This window comes from Mobula birostris, chromosome 2 (genome assembly GCF_030028105.1).
Source record: "Mobula birostris isolate sMobBir1 chromosome 2, sMobBir1.hap1, whole genome shotgun sequence".
Classification (NCBI taxonomy): domain Eukaryota; kingdom Metazoa; phylum Chordata; class Chondrichthyes; order Myliobatiformes; family Myliobatidae; genus Mobula; species Mobula birostris.
In genome coordinates, this window is record NC_092371.1 from 175,078,235 (window position 1) to 175,098,122 (window position 19,888).

Consider the following 19,888-nt stretch of genomic DNA (forward strand, 5'->3'; position numbering starts at 1 on the left):
CTCCCTTGTCCATTCGTCCCCCCCATCCCTCCCCACTGATCTCCCTCCTGGCACTTATCCGTGTAAGCGGAACAAGTGCTCCACATGCCCTTACACATCCTCCCTTACCATCATTCAGGGCCCCAAACAGTCCTTCCAGGTGAGGCAACACTTCACCTGTGAGTCGACTGGGGTGATATACTGCATCCGGTGCTCCCGATGTGACCTTTTATATATTGTCGAGACCCGACGCAGACTGGAAGACCACTTTGCTGAACATCTATGCTCTGTCCCCCAGAGAAAGCAGGATCTCCCAGTGGCCACACATTTTAATTCCACATCCCATTCCCATTCTGACATATCTATCCACGGCCTCCTCTACTGTAAAGATGAAGGCTCACTCAGGTTGGAGGAACAACACCTTATATTCCCTCTGGGTAGCCTCCAACCTGATGGCATGAACATCGACTTCTCTAACTTCCGCTAAGGCCCCACCTCCCCCTCGTACCCCATCTGTTACTTATTTTTATGCACATATTCTTTCTCTCATTCTCCTTTTTCTCCCTCTGTCCCTCTGAATATACCTCTTGCCCATCCTCTGGGTCCCCCCCCACCCCTTGTCTTTCTTCCCGGACCTCCTGTCCCATGATCCTCTCGTATCCGCTTTTGCCTATCACCTGTCCAGCTCTTGGCTCTATCCCTCCCCCTCCTGTCTTCTCCTATCATTTTGGATCTCCCCCTCCCCCTCCAACTTTCAAATCTCTTACTCACTCTTCCTTCAGTTAGTCCTGACAAAGGGTCTTGGCCTGAAACATCGACTGCACCTCTTCCTAGAGATGCTGCCTGGCCTGCTGCGTTCACCAGCAATTTTTATGTGTGTTGCTTGGGAATTATTATCCAGGATTCTATAAAGGTTAACTTGCAGGTTGAGTCAGTGTTAAGGACTAGAATATACGAGTAAGGTTTTCATGCTGAGGCTTTATAAGGCATTGATCAGACCGCACTTAGAATATTGTGAGCAGTTTTGGGCCCCTTATTTAAGATAAAATGCTATAGCATTGGAGAGGCTCCAGAGGGGTTCCATGAGAATGATTCTGGGTCTGAAAGGGTTAACGTATGAGGAGCATTTGATAGCTCTGGTCCTGTACTCTCTGGAGTTTAGGAGATTAAGAGGAGGGGGATCTCATTGTTACCTACTGAATATTGAAAGACCTAGATTGAGTGGATATGGAGAGGATGTTTCCTGTAGTGGTTGAGTCGAAGATCAGTGGGCACAGCTTCAGAATAGAGGGACATCCATTTAGAACAGAGATGAGAAGGAATTTCTTTAGCTAGAGGGTGGTGAATCTGTAGAATTCATTGCCATGGATGGCTTGATTAATCAGGGCACCAAAGATTACAGGGTGTTGGCGCGTGGCCAAGTAGTTAAGATGTTGGTCTAGTGATCTGAAGGTCGCTAGTTCGAGCCTCAGCTGAGGCAGCGTGTTGTGTCCTTGAGCAAGACACTTAACCGTGGCTCTGCGATGACACCGGTGCCAAGCTGTATCGGCCCTAGTGCCCTTCCTTTGGACAACATCAGTGGCATGAAGAGGGGAGACTTGCAGCATGGGCAATTGCCGGTCTTCCATACAACCTTGCCCAGACCTACGCCCTGGAACCCTTCCAAGGCGCAATTCCATGGTTTCACGAGACTAACGGATGCCTATTAAAGATTACAGGGAGAAGGCAGGAGAATGTGGTTGAAAGGGAAAATAAATCAGCCATGATGGAATGTTGGATCAGATTTGATGGATTGAGTAGCCTAATTCTGCTCCTATGTCTTGTCTTAAAACCCCTTCAGACATTGTTAGCTTAATTTGTTTAACACAATTTTCTGGACCTGAGAGTCTATTACTGAATTCCATACATTCATGGTTACAAAACTCCAAACCACAATGGTAATAGAGCTGAGAGAAGTAAGGCCATTCGTTAGAATCCAGACAGGTCTGTTTGCAAGTCAATCTTTTAGGACTGAAACTGATCTACTGAATGCAATTTCCATTATTTAACAGAACAACATTATCTGCCTGGTCCATGGATTTGGTTGGGTTCCAGGTTTTCGGTTTCCTACACTAACATAGTATGTTTACAGCTTATTAACCCCTTGCCCATACATCTTTGGAATGTGGGAGGAAAAGCAGAACCCACGCGGTCACAGGGAGAATATATAGATTCCTTTCAGAGAGCAGCAGGAATCAAATTCCAGTCAGTGATATTACAGGAAAGCGATTGTGCTAACTACCACACAATTTGTTGCCCCTACCCAACTGTGCCTCCCCTAATTTTAAAGTTATTTACTATATATCACAAAATTCATCATTCAGACCATGGTCAAAGATGTTGCTTGCTAATTATGCTCATTTTTCCCCCTAAGAATTCTTCAGTTTACTTGTAGCACAACTAGAAACTCAAACAGAGTAACTTAACTGTTAGATTCATCCAGTCATGGAGCAGTACAGCACAGAAAGAAGTCCTTTGGCCCATCTAGTCTGTACTGAATTATTATTCTGCCTAGTCCCATCGACCTGAACCTGGCCAATAGCCCTCCATACCCTTTTTGGAATCCTTGACCTCAGGAGAATGGACTTCCAGACTCCCAGAAAGAAATTGAAATTTTAGAACATGCAATACTAAAAGAGCAAATAGTAACTTTAAAAAAAAGCTAAAATGTGAAACACTCCTGCAACATTCTTTAAGCATGAATCAATAGAGAGTAAGACATAGACCCAAACTGATACCGTACTCCACTGTTCTAAATTTTGAAACATGCAATAATAAAAGAGCTAATGGTAACTTCTATTTTTGCTAGTAAGAAATGAAAAAGAATAACCTGTCAAATGTTATTTTGATGGAATGTCGTTGCTCTGCTTCAATCACCCATTCACAGTTCAGAGAGTCCTTGTAATATCCGGGCCATCCTGGTGATAGTATTATACCAGTGGGTGCTGTCAAGTGGCCACCACAAGGTGCTACAAAAGATTTTAAAAAATACAGTATTATATATAAATAGATGTAATGTCAGTCACCATCATAGAGTCATACAACATGGAAACAGGCTATTTGGCCCAAGTAGCTCATGCTGACCATGATGAACCCGTCAATCAACTATTTCACTTAACCAAATAATTATCATTTCCATTCGGCCCATCAAGTCTGCTCTGCCATTCTATCAAGGCTGATTTATTATCCCTCTCAACCCACACCCTCCTGCCTTCTCTGAACCTTTCTAACCCTTTCACTTTGGAATGTGAGTGGAAACCCATGCAGTCACAAGGTAAACATGCTAACTCCACACAGACAGCACCCAAGAATAAAATCAGATCTGGTCACTGAAGCTGTGCAGCAGCTGTATCAAGAGCTAAACCATTACGGACACCTGCCTAAAAAAAAAATATACTTCCCGAAAATCAGAGCTGAAATGTTAATAGTTAGGAATCATAAACACAAAAGATTCTGCAGATACTGAAAATCCAAATAACTTCATCAGGTGCTGATGAAGTGTCTCGGTCTAAAACATCAGCTACTTATTTATTTCCATAGAGTAGATGCTGCCTAACCTGCTGGGTTCCTCCAGAATTTTGTGTACATTGCTGTTAATAGTTGGGCTTGGATTGATTTTTGTTGAAAGGTTTCCCCTATTTTAGCTGAATTGTTCAATGAAATACAGAATTCACACCCTGCAAGTTGACAGAATAGTTGACATTCCTCATCCTTGAAGGAGCCTGACTGAAGAAATTAATGATTCAAACATGCAAATCAAGAGGTCAAAACAAGGGCTGTAATATGTAGAACATAGAACAGCACAGCACATTATGGGTCCTTTGGCCCACAATGTTGGGTCCTCCTTTTAACCTACTTCAAGATCAATCCAACCCCCTTCCCCCTATATAGCCCTACACTTTTCTTTCATCCATGTGCCTATCTAAGTGTTTCTGAAATGTTTCTAATATATCTGCCTCTATGCAACCCTGCAGTGAACCTCCATACACTTCAACTTGTATGTAGAATAAATTAAATGTCCTTTTCCCATGAAAAATCCCATTTTACTTCTCCTCCTCACATCCCCAACCACTGCCCGCAGAATTGCAGTGACTACCTTCACACCGTGGCACAGCAGAGTTCCAAATGACATTTCCTTCCTGCATTATGCAGGTTATTGTCTCTGATCCTTGTGTTTTGATAAAGCCTTCATCGCAGTGGAAAGACACAGAACTTCCCAGCAGGAAGATATCACCAAAGCGTCTTCCATTGATCGGAATACCAGGATCATGGCATTCATTTTGGCCAAAAGCTGGTTAAGAAGAACACGAAGAATATCAGCACTCTTATCATCTAAATCCACAACCGACTCATGGCTAAGACACAGGCAAAACATAAAAAGTAAACATACAGAACTTCAACAGGATTGATTTAATGTTTAATGTGATTAAACTAAATATCAGAATGTGTCTAAGGATCTTTTAATACTAATATTTTATGATTTCTTTTCTTCCAAAGAGGGCAGACATAATTCAAAGTGCAACAGGTGGATTACATTTTTACCTTACTTTCCATTTTTCTATTTTCTATTTATGATTTATAATTTAAATTTTTAATATTTACTAATTTTTACTATTTTTAATATTTAATATTTGTAATCCAGGGAGTGGGAAGCGCAGAATCAAATATCGCTGTGATGATTGTATGTTCTAGTACCAATTGTTTGGCAACAATAAAGTATAAAGTATAATTGTTCTTGATTTGCAGAGAGAAGTCTAGGTGGTATAAAATATTACCCACTTTCATCAATGTGTGGAGAGTAATGCTTGAGGAGGAGAAGTTGCAACCAGAATCCAATGTAACTCTGGAGGTCTGATACAACAAGCTTTATCCCATACAACAAGCTGTACTTTGAACAGCACAGCACGTTACAGGCTCTTCAGACCACAACATTGTGCCAACATTTTAACCTACTCCATGATCAATCCCTCCTTGAAGCACATTTCCATCACAACATTCCTGTCAGCACGTGTAGATTGAGACGGTAAAACAGGCAATACCTCCACGCTATGAAACAGAAATCTCTTAGATTTACTTGTGTAGGTGATGTTGAAGCCTCGCCCAGTGGTTGAATGGTCAGACTGGAACTCCAGGCGGGTGATGTGGCCATTGCTGGCCAGCTGGGAGGGGACGTCGTTGCCGGAGAAGGTCCCGAGAACAGTGGAGTCTGCAGTTCCATCATCCTTTATGGTCAGGTAATCGAACTGAGGCTCAACATCGAAGTCATTGAAGATCAGGTGGATCCGGCTGGCTGGTTCCGCAATGATAAGCCACACGCAGTTCATGTTGTTGCCGTACTCTTCTGGGTAGTTTGGAGACAGCACGACTCCCGATGGTGTAGTGAAGTTGAAGAAACAGGAAACTGTCCAAAAGTAACACAAAACATGTTAGATTCTCATAGTACCAGTCACTGACCTGCTTAATGTAAACAGCTACTTCTTACATGTATCAATAATTTTATATTAAATTAATGCATAATAGGAAGTAGAATTAGACTATTCAGCCCAATGAATCTGCTCTGCTAATCTATAGAGGCTGATTTTTTTGTAGAACATTGAGCATAGTGTATGGAACACAGCACATTACAATATCGTGCCGACCTACATAAACCCACTCCACAGTAAATCTGACCCTTCTCTCTAGTCCCACTTGCTTTTTCTTGCCTTCTCCATTCTATCCTTAACTCCTTCTACAATCAATCTTTGCCTTAAATACACCAAATGTCTTGGGCTCCACTACCCTCTGTGGCAATGGATTCACCTCGCTCTGGCTAAAGAAATTCCTCCTCATCTCTGTTCTAAAGAGACAACCATCCATCCTGAGGCAGTGCCCGTGGATCTTAGATGATCTCACTAATGGAAACACCAAAAATAACAGGAGGAATTAAGGGAGGAGTTTTACGTCCTTTTAAGGGGCTTCACTGTCCTTCATTAGTTCACATAGAATGATTTTTAATATTAATAGGTGGATTTGTATATAAAACCACATTAATTTATTGCAGCCCAATTATACTGCTGCAGAATTTCAATTCTATATAAACAAGTGTCACAGAGTCATAGAGCTGTACATCTTTGGAACAAGACCATGCTCAACTGTTAATCTGCCTAGTCTCATTAACCCACACCAGGACCATAACCCTCGAAACGTGCCTTCCAGTCTTATACTGTTTGAATCTGGGAGAAAGATACTGGCTGTCTACTCTTTCTATGCTTCTCAGAGTTATATTTACATCTTTCAGGTTTCCAGCCTCCACCACTGCAGAAAAAGCAACCCAAGTTTGTCCAACTTTCCTTATAACATGTACTCTCTAATGCAGGCAGCATTCTGGTAATCCTCCTCTGCACCCTGTCCAAAGCCTCCACATCTTTCCTGGATGACCACAAGTGAATGCAATGCTCTAGATGCAGTCTGACCAAAGTTTTATAAAGCTGGAACATGCTTATTTCTGAGTTGCTTGAAATAAATAATTTAAAGCCTGCATCAATAGACCTCGCTTCCCCTCCCCTCCAGCAACCAGTTACTAACCTGAAAATATTTCCAATCTACTTGATAAAATCTAAAGTGTGCGATGAAATGTTCTGAGAGGAATCAGTTGCAAAAGGCCACAGAAGCAGTGAAACAAGAGTACAAGGAGGGAACAAAATGAAAAGTGCTTCGAGTGGATAGGGTGGAGGAGAAGGTGAATGGCATGTTGGCCTTGATTAGTTGGGGGATTGAATTCAAATGCCGTGGGGTTACATTGCCGCTTTATAAAACACTGATTAGTCCACACATGGGATTTTGTGTTCAGTTTTGGTTGCCTTATTATAGGAAGGATATAGATGCTTTAAAGAAGGCACAAAGGGGATTTAACAGGATGTTGCCTGGATTAGGGAGCATGTCTTATAGGTTCAGCAAGCTAGGGCATTTCTCTTTGGAGCGAAAAAGAATGAGAGATAAATTGATAGAGGTGTACAAGATATAAGTGGCATAAATCAAGTGGATAGCCAGAGACTGTTCCCTTGGGTTGAAATGACTAATACCAGGAGGCATAATTTTAAGGTGATTGGAGAAAAGTATAGGGGGAATGTCAGAGGCAGATTTTTTACACAGAGTGTGGTACACTGTTGGGGGTGATGGCAGAAGCGGATAAATTAGGGACGTTTAAGAGACTCAGAGATAGGCACATCGATGACAGACTAATGGAGGGCTCTATGTGGTGGGGAAGTTTTAAAGTCTTTGAGTACGTTAAAAGGTCATCACAACACTGTGGGTCTAAAGGACTGTACTGTGCTATAATGTTCTGTGGTCCATGTTTAAATTAAAGTTCTTACACACGCAGCTGGGTTTGTTGCCAGACCACTGATTGTTCTGTTGGCAAGTAATTGTTCGCTCTCCCACCAGCTCGAAGGCTGACTGACATTCGAATGTCAATGTGTCTCCATGCAGAAAGCTGTTCCCACTTCTTTTCCCATAAGCTGGAACTCCAGGATCACCACAGCTTCCCTTTTCAATTTCTGGACAAAGACAGAAAGAAAGCGTTGTGATTCGTATTAATTCGCGGAATAAAACAACACTAGCTCTGTCCAGTGTAAAGAAGTTAACAGAGAAAGTTCCTAAAGGGCAATTATCATTAGAAAACCAACATATAAAACACTATGAATATTAAAAATCTGAAACACAACTGAAACTGTTCGGTGGAAGTACTCAGCTGGACAGGAAGCATCTGTGGAGAGAGGAACAGAGTTAATAAGATTAAGATTAATATTAGCTTTATTTGTCATATGTACATCAAAACATACAGTGAAATGCATAGTTTGCAGCAACAATCAACACAGTCTGAGGATATTCAGGGAGCAGCCCTCAAGTGTTGGCTTGCTTCCAGCGCCAACAGAACATGCCCACAACTCACTCACCCTAACTTGTACATCTCAGGAGAAGCAGGAGCCTGAAGGCCTGTGCTCAATAAATCAGAAACAGCTTCTTTCCTTCCACCAGCAGATTTCAGAATGATCCATGAAACCTTGCTACTCCTTGTTTTTTGGTGTGGTTTATTTTTGGAATTCATAGTACACTATCTACACTGTCTACATTTCTTGCTGATTCAGTAAAGCAGCCAGCATAATCAAGGACCCCACTCACCACACATACTCTCTATTATGCCCCCTCTTATCGGGCAGAAGATACAAAACCTTGATAGAATGTACCACCGGACACAAGGACAGCTTCTTCTGCGCTATTATAAGACTATTGAATGGGCCCCTGGTACAATAAAATGGGCTTCTGACTTCACAATCCACTTTGTACGAACTTGCAACTTATTGTCCAAGTTCAATTTTATTGTCATTCAGCCGTACACATGTATACAGCTAAACCAAACATCATTCCTCTGGGGCCAAGGTGTAAAACACATTACACATAGGCATGCACAGAACATATTGTCTGCCTTTCTCTGTAACTGTAACAATTTATTCTACATTCTGTTATTTCTTTTCCCTTGTACCGACTTGATGCACTGATGTGGTAAAATGATCTGTATGGATGGCACGTAAACAAAGTTTTTCACTGTAACTTGGTACATGTGACAATAATAAATGAATTAATAGACCAATTTGCATTGTCTGGCATATAGGGACAAATCAGCGTGCCAGAACATGTTCAAGGGACTGATGACTGACAGACATGGCTGGTTTTAAAAAACAGTTATCGAAAGTTGGAGAGCTTGAAACTCAACATAAACACTCTAATCTGATGAGGCAAGATGTAGGGATGCTTGCTTTAAGGAGACATATGCTAGATTAGTATTTTCCTTCACAGGACTGAAGGAGACCTTCAGGCAAAGGTTTCCCTATAGTTAGTGGCCAGAACTGACAAACCCAATGTAACAGGAAATGCAAAGATTGATGTATCAGTTCATCCTATCATTTCCCTGTGGGTCAAGGAATTTTAATATATTGTCAAAGCCCTGCATTTTGACCTGCTGGCAAGTTAAGAACTGCTGATACTGACTAACTGACTGGTTGAAGTGGAACATGTATTGCTGGTGCAAGTCTGTGGAAGAAAAATCCTCAATGTTTATCCATTACAGAAATTCAAAAGGAATTAAATGTAAATTCAGTTTTCACCTTCACAAAATAATTGATGTTACTTGATTTTTTTATAGCTAGATATAATATTCTGATGACTTTGGGAGGAATGTAAATATCTGCTTATTGTTTAGAAAGCCCAGTTTTGGGGTAACATCTCTGAGAGTTTCTGAGAGTGGCACAATTTGCGTAATGCTATCACAGTGCCAACAACCCAGGTTCAATTACCAATGCTGTCTCTAAGGAGTTTGCATATTTTCTCTGTGACCGTGTGGGTTTCCTCCTGGTGCTCTGGTTTCCTCCCACATTCCAAAGACATACGAGTTAGTAGGTTAATTGGTCACATGGGCATAATTGGGCAATGCGGCTTGTTGGCTGGAAGTGTCTGTTACCATGCTGTATCTTTAAATAAATTAATAAATATAAAAAATAATCAGAACAACACAAGCAGCAACGCAACAATGAAACAAGCAAAAATCTGCAAAGTCCTACCCCTTTCCCACCCTTCCACCCACCCTCTCGCACTTACAAACAGGCCACACCTCCAGTCCTCGGCGTTGGACACTCAAACGTCGTGCCTTCAAACTCCGCTCTCTGACCTGGGCTCTCAAAAAATATTAAGGTGTGCCACGGTAGTGTAGCAATTAGTGCAAAATTATTACAGCTCAGGGCATCAGAGATTGAAGTTCAATTCCAGTGTCCTCTGTAAGAAAGTTTGTACATTATTCCTGTAAGGGAATGGATTTGTTTTGGATTCTTCTGTTTCCTCCCACTGTCCAAAGCCATATCAATTAGAAGGATAATATGTCAGTCTACTGTAAATTGTCCTGTGATTAGGTTAGTGTTAAATAGGTGGGTTGCCGGCCAGCGCTGCTTATTGGGCCTCAAAAGGACAACATAGATGTTTCCATTTATTTCACTGAAATGATTTGGAGTAATCATGCCCCTTTCTCATTGTTATCATCAAGGAGGAGGTACAGGAGCCTGAAGACACACACTCAATGATTCAGGAACTGCTTCTTTACCTCTGCCATCAGATTTCTGAACAGATAATGAACCCATATGCTTTCTTTTTGCACTTCTTACTTAATTTAATTTTTAAAAAATATATGTTCTTATTATAACTTGCAGTTCTTCCTTATTATTGCAATGTACTGCTGCTGCAAAACAACAATTTCCTGACATATGTCAATGATATGAAACCTGATTCTGACCCAATCGCACTGATCTTGAGTCTGACTTGTGGTCATTCACAATGTGAGTGCAGTGAAAGAGATGAGTTAAATGTTAGGTTTATTTATCACTTGTACAGTGTGTTGAAACATTGAAACATACATGGCTTGCATCAGAGGATGTGCTTGGGGACAGCCCGCCATAGCCGTCACACTTCACATAGCATGGCCACAAATTAATGACCCTAACCTGGATGTTTTTAGAATGTAGGAGAAAACTGGAGCACATGGAGGAAACACACATGGTCACCAGGAGAATGTGCAAACTCCTTATACTTTCTGCCCATTACACTGCTGGCATTTAGGGCATCTTTGATGGTGTTCAGGGCTTCCTTCATCATGCCAGGAACTTCCTGTCAGTTTTCAGTACTGTCGTTCATGCAAGTCCCAGATTCAGACTCAGGAATACTGTTACACTCAGATGTAGAAGAATTGCTGTTTCCACAACCATTTTGTTTTACCAGTCAGAGTTGCTGGCCCTAAGCTGAACCCCTGAACCAGGTGGATGGGTGGAACCACTTTCAGTTTGGCCTGTTGATCTGTCTGGCGTGGGTGACCTTACCAAGAGCCAAAGCATAAAGCCCTGACCCCAGCCAACAGACCCAATGACAAGATTGTGGTCCTCTTGGAGGAAACTCCTTCCACAGCAGCTGAATTGAACCTGGCTCACTGTTACTGCAGGAGCTTACGCTAGCTGCTACACTACTGTATCACCCCAATGAACCTCTGCAGTCCAGCAATACTCAGTGTGCTGCTGAACTTGAAGCCACTTCACTTCCACAGTGCCTATAAATTAATCCCATGAACCACCTAAACTAAGTTTGGGGCAAATATCTTGAAAAATTTCACCTTTTTAAAAAGAGCAGTAGATAAGGGCAAATTGTTCCTGAAGAGCAATCGTGCATTTTACAATACAACTAATAGAGAGATTAACGAATAAAAAGTTCCAAGTGTCAAAATACATCAGGTAATTTTTTTTATTTAGAGATACAGCCCCATGAGCCACACCCCTCAATTATACCCAAGTGCCCAATTAACAGACTGACCTGAGCAACACACACAAAATGCTGGAGGAACTCAGCAGGTTAGGCAGCATCTGTGGAAATGAATAAACCTGCTAACCTGTATGTCTTTGGGATGGGGGAGCAAAATGGAGCACCCAGAGTAAATCATGCAGTTGTGGCAAGAACGCACAAACTCCTTACAGAATGCAGCAGGAGTTGAACCCAGGTAGCTAGTACTGTACACAAACGGCTATGCTACTGCGCTGCCCAAAATGTAAAGGCTGAATAAAAGAATTCCTAAACTACTAACAAGGAGATAAATATATTCAGAACATAACTCAGTAGCTACTTTATTAGGAACACCTGTACATCATTAGTGCAAATATCTAATTAGTTAATCATGTGGCAGAAACTCAATTCACAAAAGCATGCAGACATGGGCATGAGTTCAGTTGTTATTCAGACCAAACATCAGAATGGGAAAGAAATGTGATCTAAGTGATCTTGACCATGGAATGATTGTTGGTGCCAAATGGTGTGATTTGAGTATCTTAGAAACTGCTGATCTCCTGGGATTTTCACAATGATTTCTAGAGTTTACAGAGTACAGCGTAAAAATATCATCCAGTGAACAGCAGTACTGTGAGTGAAAACACCCTGTGAATGAGAGAGGTCAGAGGAGAATGGCCAGCCTAGGTCAAATTGACAGGAAGGCAACAGTACCTCAAAAAACCACGGATTACAACAGTGGTGTGCGGAAGAGCATCTCTGAATACAGAACACGTTGAACCTTGAAGCTGATGAGCTACAGCAGTAGAAGACTACACAGAAACACTCAGTGGCCACTTTATTAGATCCAGGAGGCCACTGAGTGTATATCCATAGAAGATACAAATTTTGAACTTATTGTAACACGTAAAGTAATATTGGTTGGGGCATTATTTATAGCAAACAAGCCTCTTTATTACAGTTGTAATGTTGCACATTTAAGGGAGAGAATCAAGATTAAAAAGCTACCAGCAGAAATACTCAGACAAATTCTGCCTTGAAAATGTTTATTTTAACAATAAAACAATTCTGCTGGGTGCTATTATCCAGGAACTGCTTTTCTGCACAGACTGACATATAAGTTTAAATCGGACATTTAGGAGAGAATGACCTCACGCTCAAACATACCCCATAACTTTTATGACGCTTCCCAGTATAGATTGTCCATAAATCGCTTCTTTATTTTGTGAGTAATACACTTTACAGTGTGTAATTTCCTTTTGGTTTACTGGCCAGCAAGGGGTTCTAAAAATGCTGTTCATTTTTCCTGTTAATGCATCACCAGTGTTTAATTGCTTCCCTTAAGTGTGAACATCAGACTCAAGAAATACCACTTTCAATTTGGATTCAATTTAAAGAAAATTGCAAAATTGGGCACACCTTTCCTGTGCTTTATTTGCTCATTTGACGGTTGTATCACAACCTGCTTTCGGTGTCTCCAATGTACATGGGAGAGCATTCTGACTGGTTGCATTGCCACCTGGTATGGAGACTCCAATGCACAGGATCACAAGAGGTTGCAGTGGATCATAGACTCAGCCAGCTGCATCATGGACACATCCCTCCCCACCACCAAGGACATCTTCAAGAGGTGGTGCTTGAAGAAGGCAGCATCCATCACTAAGGACCCTGATTATCTAGGACATGCTCTCTTTTCATTACTAGCATCAAGGAGGAGGAACAGGAGCCCAAAGACATACACTCAGTGATTCAGAAACAGCTTCCTCCCCTCCATGTTTAGATTTCTAAACAGTCCGTGTCCCATGAACACTACCTCGTAATTTCTCTTTTGCAATATTTGTTTATTTTGGACCCTATAGTAACCTTTATGCCTTACACTGTACTCTACAACTAAAGAGCAAATTTTGTGACATATATCAGTGATAATAGGCCTGATCCTGAAACAACTCACCCTGAAAAGTTCACTTTGTCTCAGATTGCTAGCTTTTCAGATGGAATTCAAGGCAGGGTTGGAATTCCTATAAGACCACTTCTGGTGTTTTAAGTTCTATCCATTAAAAAGCCCCTGACAAAGTCCTATGAATAGTATGGGGCTCAGAACTGGACACACAGTTCCCATTGGAAGAAAATGAGTGCTTTAAAATTGATAAATTGGTAATACAGTTTATTTTTGTCATGTGTACTGAGGTACATTTAAAAGCTCGTCTGGCTTACTGCTCATACTGATGAATTCATTACAACAGTTCATTGAGGTGGTAAAAGATAAAACAATAACAAAGTGCAAAATGAAGTGTTGCAGTGCAGTGCAGGCAGACAATAAGGTGCAAGGTCATAATGAAGTAGATTGCAAGGTCAATATTCCAATTTATACCTCAAGGGAACCATTTAATACTGTTATAATAGCAGGACAGAAGGGGTCCTCAAACTTGCTGGTGTGTGTTTTCAAACTTGGTGGTGCATGCTTTCAAACTTGGTAGTGCGTTCCTTCTGCCTAATGGAAGAGGGGAGAAGAAAGAATGTTCGGGATGGATGGGATCTTTGATTACACTGCCGACTTTACCAAATCACCAAGAAGTGTAGGGGGAGTCCATGGATGGAGGGCTGGTTTGCATGATGTGCTGAACTGTATGCACAGGTTACTTGCAGAGCAGTTGTGATACCAAACTGTGATGCACCCAAACAGGATACTTTCTATGGTGCATTTATAAAAATTTGTAATAATCAACAAGGATGAAACAAATTTCTTTAGCCTCCTGAGGAAGATAGATAGATTGATGAATTCTCTTGGCTATAACAACAATCTGGTTGGACCAGAACAGAGTATTAGTGGTGGCGTTCACGCCGAAGAATGTGAAGCTCTAAAATTCCTCACTCAGGTGATGAGAGTGTGTCATGAGCTGCCAGAGGAAATAGAGGATGTAGATTTCAGAATTTAAGAGAAATTTGGATAAATACATGGATGAGAGCAGTATGGAGGGCTATGCTTCAGCTGCAGGTTGATTGGACTAGATAGAATGACACTTGATATTGACTAGATGGGCTGAAAGAACTGATTCTGAGCTGTAGTGTTCTATGACTTTACGTGCACAGATTGGACTCACTCTCCCTCTTGCTTGCTGCTGCCGGAAGAAGGTGCAGGAGCCTTCCTCACAGTGCAAGGGTAGATCAGTGCGGCTCCTGGCAGTGGGCCTGTTTCTAGTGCACTCCGCAGTTCGTGTTACATATGCTTCTGGTTTCTCTTTTTTTGCGCTATTTGATCAGGGTGCTTTAGCGCCAACTGGCTCTGTGGCCTGCAGTCAATGAATGACACAGCACTAAACTGAACTGAATGGAACTAAACTGAACACTCTTAGACTGTTTCAAGGACTCTGTGGTTTGATATTTAATATTCTGTGTGTTACTCGCTCGCTTTTTTGCCATTTGCATGATTTGTTCTTTTTTTTGACCGTTGAGTGTTCGACTTTATCTTTGAATGGGTTCCATGATGTTTCCTTGTTTCGTGGCTGCCTGTGGGAAGACAAATCTCAGGGTTGTATTCTGTATACATACTTTGATAATAAATGTACTTTCAGTCTTTGAATCTTTGAACCTGTTGCTCGCTTTCCCATTGTGGCAAGCTTAAAGTTTTTTGAGCTTGAAGAAGCAGTACAGATTAACTGGTTCACCAAGAGATTCCACAAGGAATTTCTACAATGGAGTTAAAAACAGCCAAAAACTCTAAATGAAGAATTCATATCTACACTGGCCTGGATACTACTCTCCAGGTGATCTAACTGCCTTAGGTATTTCACCTTTATATTTCTAAGCTTTCAACCAATCCTGAAGAGATGCTTGTGATTAAGTAAGCTCAACAGAAAGACAGTACACCTACAAACAACAATCAAGAAAGCATAGTGGGGTGTTAATTATTGAGATTTAGATAAAACTGCAAAGAGTTGCATTTGATATAGTACATTTTTGTCTGACACCTGGTTCAAAATGAAATGAAACTGCTGGATGCCATGAGCAGCTGAATTTTTCTGCAGAATTAGTGTGGATGTTGCAATTACCTAGAGACAAATCCCTTTCCACCATAGTGAACTATTGGAAATGCAGCTGGCGCTTGGCGATTGACTCAAATGATTTATTCAGAGACAGCAAGGATGGTGCAGGAAGTTGAATTGGCAACTTGAATGGAGGCTATTGATTCTAATAATTTGTCGCAGCAAACCAGCAGCAAACACAGACTACAAATGAGGCTGAGAAATTGGGATGTAAAAAGCACATTGAGCAGAAAACTTTAGCTGTTTTTCAACATGTGTTTGCTTCATCATTCATTCTACCATTAATTGCTCCCTTTCCTTCAATTAAAATAAAAACAGAGGAGTAAACACTATTCAGTACTTTTTTGTAGGAAGAGCCTACAAAAAAATGGTGGAACGCCCAGTTCATCACAGGCAAAGTCCTCTGCACCCTTCAGCACATTTACAAACAGTGCTGTCACAAGAAAGCAGCATCCATCATCAAGGATCTCACCAACCAGGCCATCTCTTCTTACTGCTGCCATCTACAGACATGAAGGACGTACAGTGCCTTCAGTCCCATACCACCAGGTTCAGCGTCATTTATTAGGCTGCAACCATCAAGCTCCTGAACAAGAGTGGATAATTCCATTCACCCCAAAACTGCACTAATTCCACAACATATGGCGTTACTTTCAAGAACTCTACAACAATTTTCTCAATATTATTTATTAATTAATGTATTACTTATTCAAAGTTCCAAGTTCAAAGTAAATGTTATTATCAAAATACATGTATGTCACTATATACAACCCTGAGATTCATTTTCTTGTGGGTATACTCAGCAATTCTATAAAATAGTAACTATAACAGGATCAATGAAAAATCAACCAGAGTGCAGAAGACAACAAACTGTGTAAATGCTATTATAAATAAATAGCAATAAATAACATGAGATAATGAGAGAAAGAGTCCTTGAAAGTGAGATCATTGGTTGTGGGGACATTTCAATGATGGAGCAAGTGAAGATGAATGTGGTTATCACTATCCCCTTTTATTCAAGAGCCTGATGGTTGAGGGGTAGTAACTGCTCTTGAACCCGATAGGGTGAGTCCTGAGGCTCTACAAACAGCGAGAAGAGACTAGGACCTGGGCGGTGGGGATCTCTGATGACGGTTGCTGCTTTCCTATGACAAGGTTTCATGAAGATGTGCTCAATGGCTGGAAAGCCTTTATCTATGATGTACTGGTCTGTATCCACTACTTTTTGTAGGATTTTCGATTCAAAGCCATTGGTGTTTCCATACTGGGCTGTAATGCCACCAGTCAATATACTCTCTTCTACGAATCTATAGAAGTTTGTCAAAGTTTTAGACGTCATGCCAAATCTTCGCAAACTCGTAAGGAAGTAAAGGCAGTGCCATGCTTTCTCTGCAATTGCACTTATGTGCCCGGTCCAGGACAGGTCCTCAGAAATAGTAACATACAGTAATTTAAAGTTGTTAACCCTCTCCACCTCTGACCCTCCGATGAGGACAGCCTCATAGACCTCTGGTTTCCTTTTCCTGAAGTCTATAATCAGTTCCTTGGTCTTTCTGACATTGAGTGAAAGTTTGTTGTTATGACACCATTAGGCAGATTTTCAATCTCCCTCCTATAGGCTGATTCATCACAATCTTTGACTTGGCCCATGACAGAAAAGTCATCAGCAATATGGCATAAGAGCTGTCATAGGTGTAAAGTGAGTGGAGTGTGGGACTAAGCACACAGCCCTGTGGTGCACCTGTGTCGATGGACTTCATGGAGGAGATTTTGTTGCCAATCTGAACTAACAAGTGAGGAAATCAAAGATCCAATTGCACAAGGACATATTGAGGCCAGGATCTTGGAGTTGACTGATTAGTTTTGAGGCGATGATGGGACAGAATGCTGAGCTGTAGTTAATACAGAGCTTCCTGGTGTTTGCAACTTTGCTGTCCAGGTGTTCCAGAATTGAGTGAAGAACCAATGAGCTGGCGTCTGCCGTGGACCTGTTGCTCCAATAGGTAAATCGGACCGGATCCAAGTCACCTCTTAGGCAGGAGCTGATATGTTTCATCACCAACCTCTTAAAACATTTCATCACTGTGGATGCAAGTGCAACTGAGCGATAGCCATTCAGGCAGGTCACCACGCTCTTCGTGGGCACTGGTATCCATGATGCTTTCGATGGATTCCCCTTGTGAAGGCAGCCCACACGTCAGTTTCAGAGACTGAGATCACAGGATCATGGGGGGGGGGGGGCGCGGGGTGAGTTCATGATGGTACCTCCATGTTCTGATGGTCAAAATGAGCACAAGTGGCATTGAATACATCTGGAAATGAAGCCCTGTTGTCTCCCATGTTGCTTGAATTAACTTTATATGAGGTGATAGCATTTTAGTCCTGCCACAACTGTCGAGCATTCTTCATCAATTCAAGCTTGGTCCCACTTTGCCCATGAGATGGCTTTCCGCAGATTGCACCTGCATCTCTTGTAGACTGCACACTTGAATGCCTCTGATCTGATCTCATCTCATGGTTTATTATTATTCTCAGGATTTTTTTTTGTATAAGCAGTTTATTTTCATTTGCACGTCGGTTGTTTGCAGTCAGTGTGTGCAGCTTTTCATTAATTATTTTGTATTTATTTGTTCTATTGTGAATGTTCACAAGAAAATGAATCTCAAGGTAGTATATGATTACATATACTTACTTAGAACTTTAAACTTTCATCTAGTATTGAGCAATTGAGAGATGAGCTCAAAACTCTTGCAGATGCAAAAGGTGCTGGAAAGTTAAACCACTCATTGGAAAAGGGATCTTCAAGAATTGCCACTCGAGGACAATTCCAAATAGGTCATAGTTTAAAGGCAAAAGGTGTAATACTTAAGAGAAACATGAAAAGAAACTTCTTCACTTATTGGGAGCTCTGAGTGTAAAACAAGCTGCCAGTGGAGGTTGTAGAAGTGGGTTCAACTGCAATATTTAAAAGAAGTAAAAGAAGTTTGGATAAATACATGTATGAGAGGAGAATGGAGGGTTATTGTCTAAGTGTGGGTCATTGGGACTCGGCAGAATAATAGCTCAGAATGGATTAGGTGGCCCAAAAGGCCTGTTTTCTGTGCTATAGTGCTCTGAGATTCTAAATGATGATACCTAACATTAGGAGTGATATACTTGATCAGAGTATTTCAAAGATATTAGGTGAAACAATCCAATATTAAATAAATGAGTTAATGGACTAGAACATATTCAACATGTGGAAACAAACACCCATATACTGAGGAGCCAATGCCATCTTGACACTAGAGTTTGAATCTCTAGTCTTCAACTTGAGGACCTGAATTATAGTAAAAGGTAAAGCAAGTTAGGATTTTATTTCCTGGAGCTCAGGAAAATGAGGGGATATTTAATAGAGCTACACAAAATTATGAGGGGTATAGTGAGTGTTAATGCAGGCAGGCTTTTTCGCTCAGATTGGGTGAGACTAGAATTAGAGATTGTAGGTTCAGGGTGAAAGGTGAAATATTTAAGGGGAATCTAAAGGGAACCTTCTTTATTCACAGGGTGGTAAGTGTGGAACAAGCTGCCAGCAGAAGTGATGTATGCAGGGTCAATTGTAACATTTAAGGAAGGTTTGGATAGGTTCTTGAATCAGAGGGGTATGGAGTCTATGGTCTGAATGCAAACACATTGGACTAGGCAGTAGACCAGGTCGGCATAGAATAGAAAGGCTAAAGGGTCTGTTTCTGTGCTAGAGTGCCGTATGACAATGTTTTTTTTTCATTTAGTGAGAGTTTATTTCAAAATTTTTTTAAAAACTTGTGATTCTCATTCTCACTCCTAACTCAAGCAATTCTGGGCAAATGAAACATCAGTCCTCAGTAGGAAAAACAAATAAGCACTTCTTAACAGTCACAGAACTCATGGTTTACCACAATGTAGGGACCTCTCCTATCTGCTTCTTTGACCTGCAGTACTTGCAGCATACAGTTAAAGCCACTGAAAAACATCACAAAGTCTTACAAATCCACTCAGAGAACAAGCAAAAACCAATCTTCTTAACTGTTCCACAGTAATCTGCAAATTACAATGAAAGAACATGCACAGCAAAGAAATATTTACAGTGGAAGATGCCATGGGAATATCATGGAAACAGAGTTAAATACCAGAACTATGTATCAGTTACAATTCAGAATCAGATTTATTCACTGCCATAGGTTGTGAAAACTGTTGTTTGTTTTGCAACATTAGTAAACTACAATACATAAAAGCTACAGAGAAATTCACAAACAAAGGTGGTGATGAATCAGCATACAGGAAGGAGATTGAAAATCTGATCGAGTGGTGCCAAAACAATAACCTCTTACTCAATGTCAGCAAGACCAAAGAGCTGATTATTGACTTCAGGAGGAAGAAACCAGAGGTCCATGAGCCAGTCCTCATCAGGGTCCAGAGGTGGTGATGGTCAGCAACTTTAAATTCCTCGGTGTTATCAT

General features: G+C 41.1%; 1 protein-coding gene across 1 annotated transcript in view; it reads right to left on the reverse strand.

Annotated features, from left to right (window-relative positions):
- csmd1a (CUB and Sushi multiple domains 1a) overlaps positions 1-19,888 on the reverse strand; it is a 2,254,753-nt gene that overhangs the window by 551,630 nt on the left and 1,683,235 nt on the right. Inside the window, exons 13-16 of the mRNA XM_072251121.1 lie at positions 7,371-7,553; positions 5,093-5,419; positions 4,115-4,309; positions 2,849-2,987 (exon numbers count right to left, since the gene is read on the reverse strand). Coding sequence (XP_072107222.1) covers positions 2,849-2,987; positions 4,115-4,309; positions 5,093-5,419; positions 7,371-7,553 — 844 coding nt within the window. The remainder of the gene's footprint in view (positions 1-2,848; positions 2,988-4,114; positions 4,310-5,092; positions 5,420-7,370; positions 7,554-19,888) is intronic.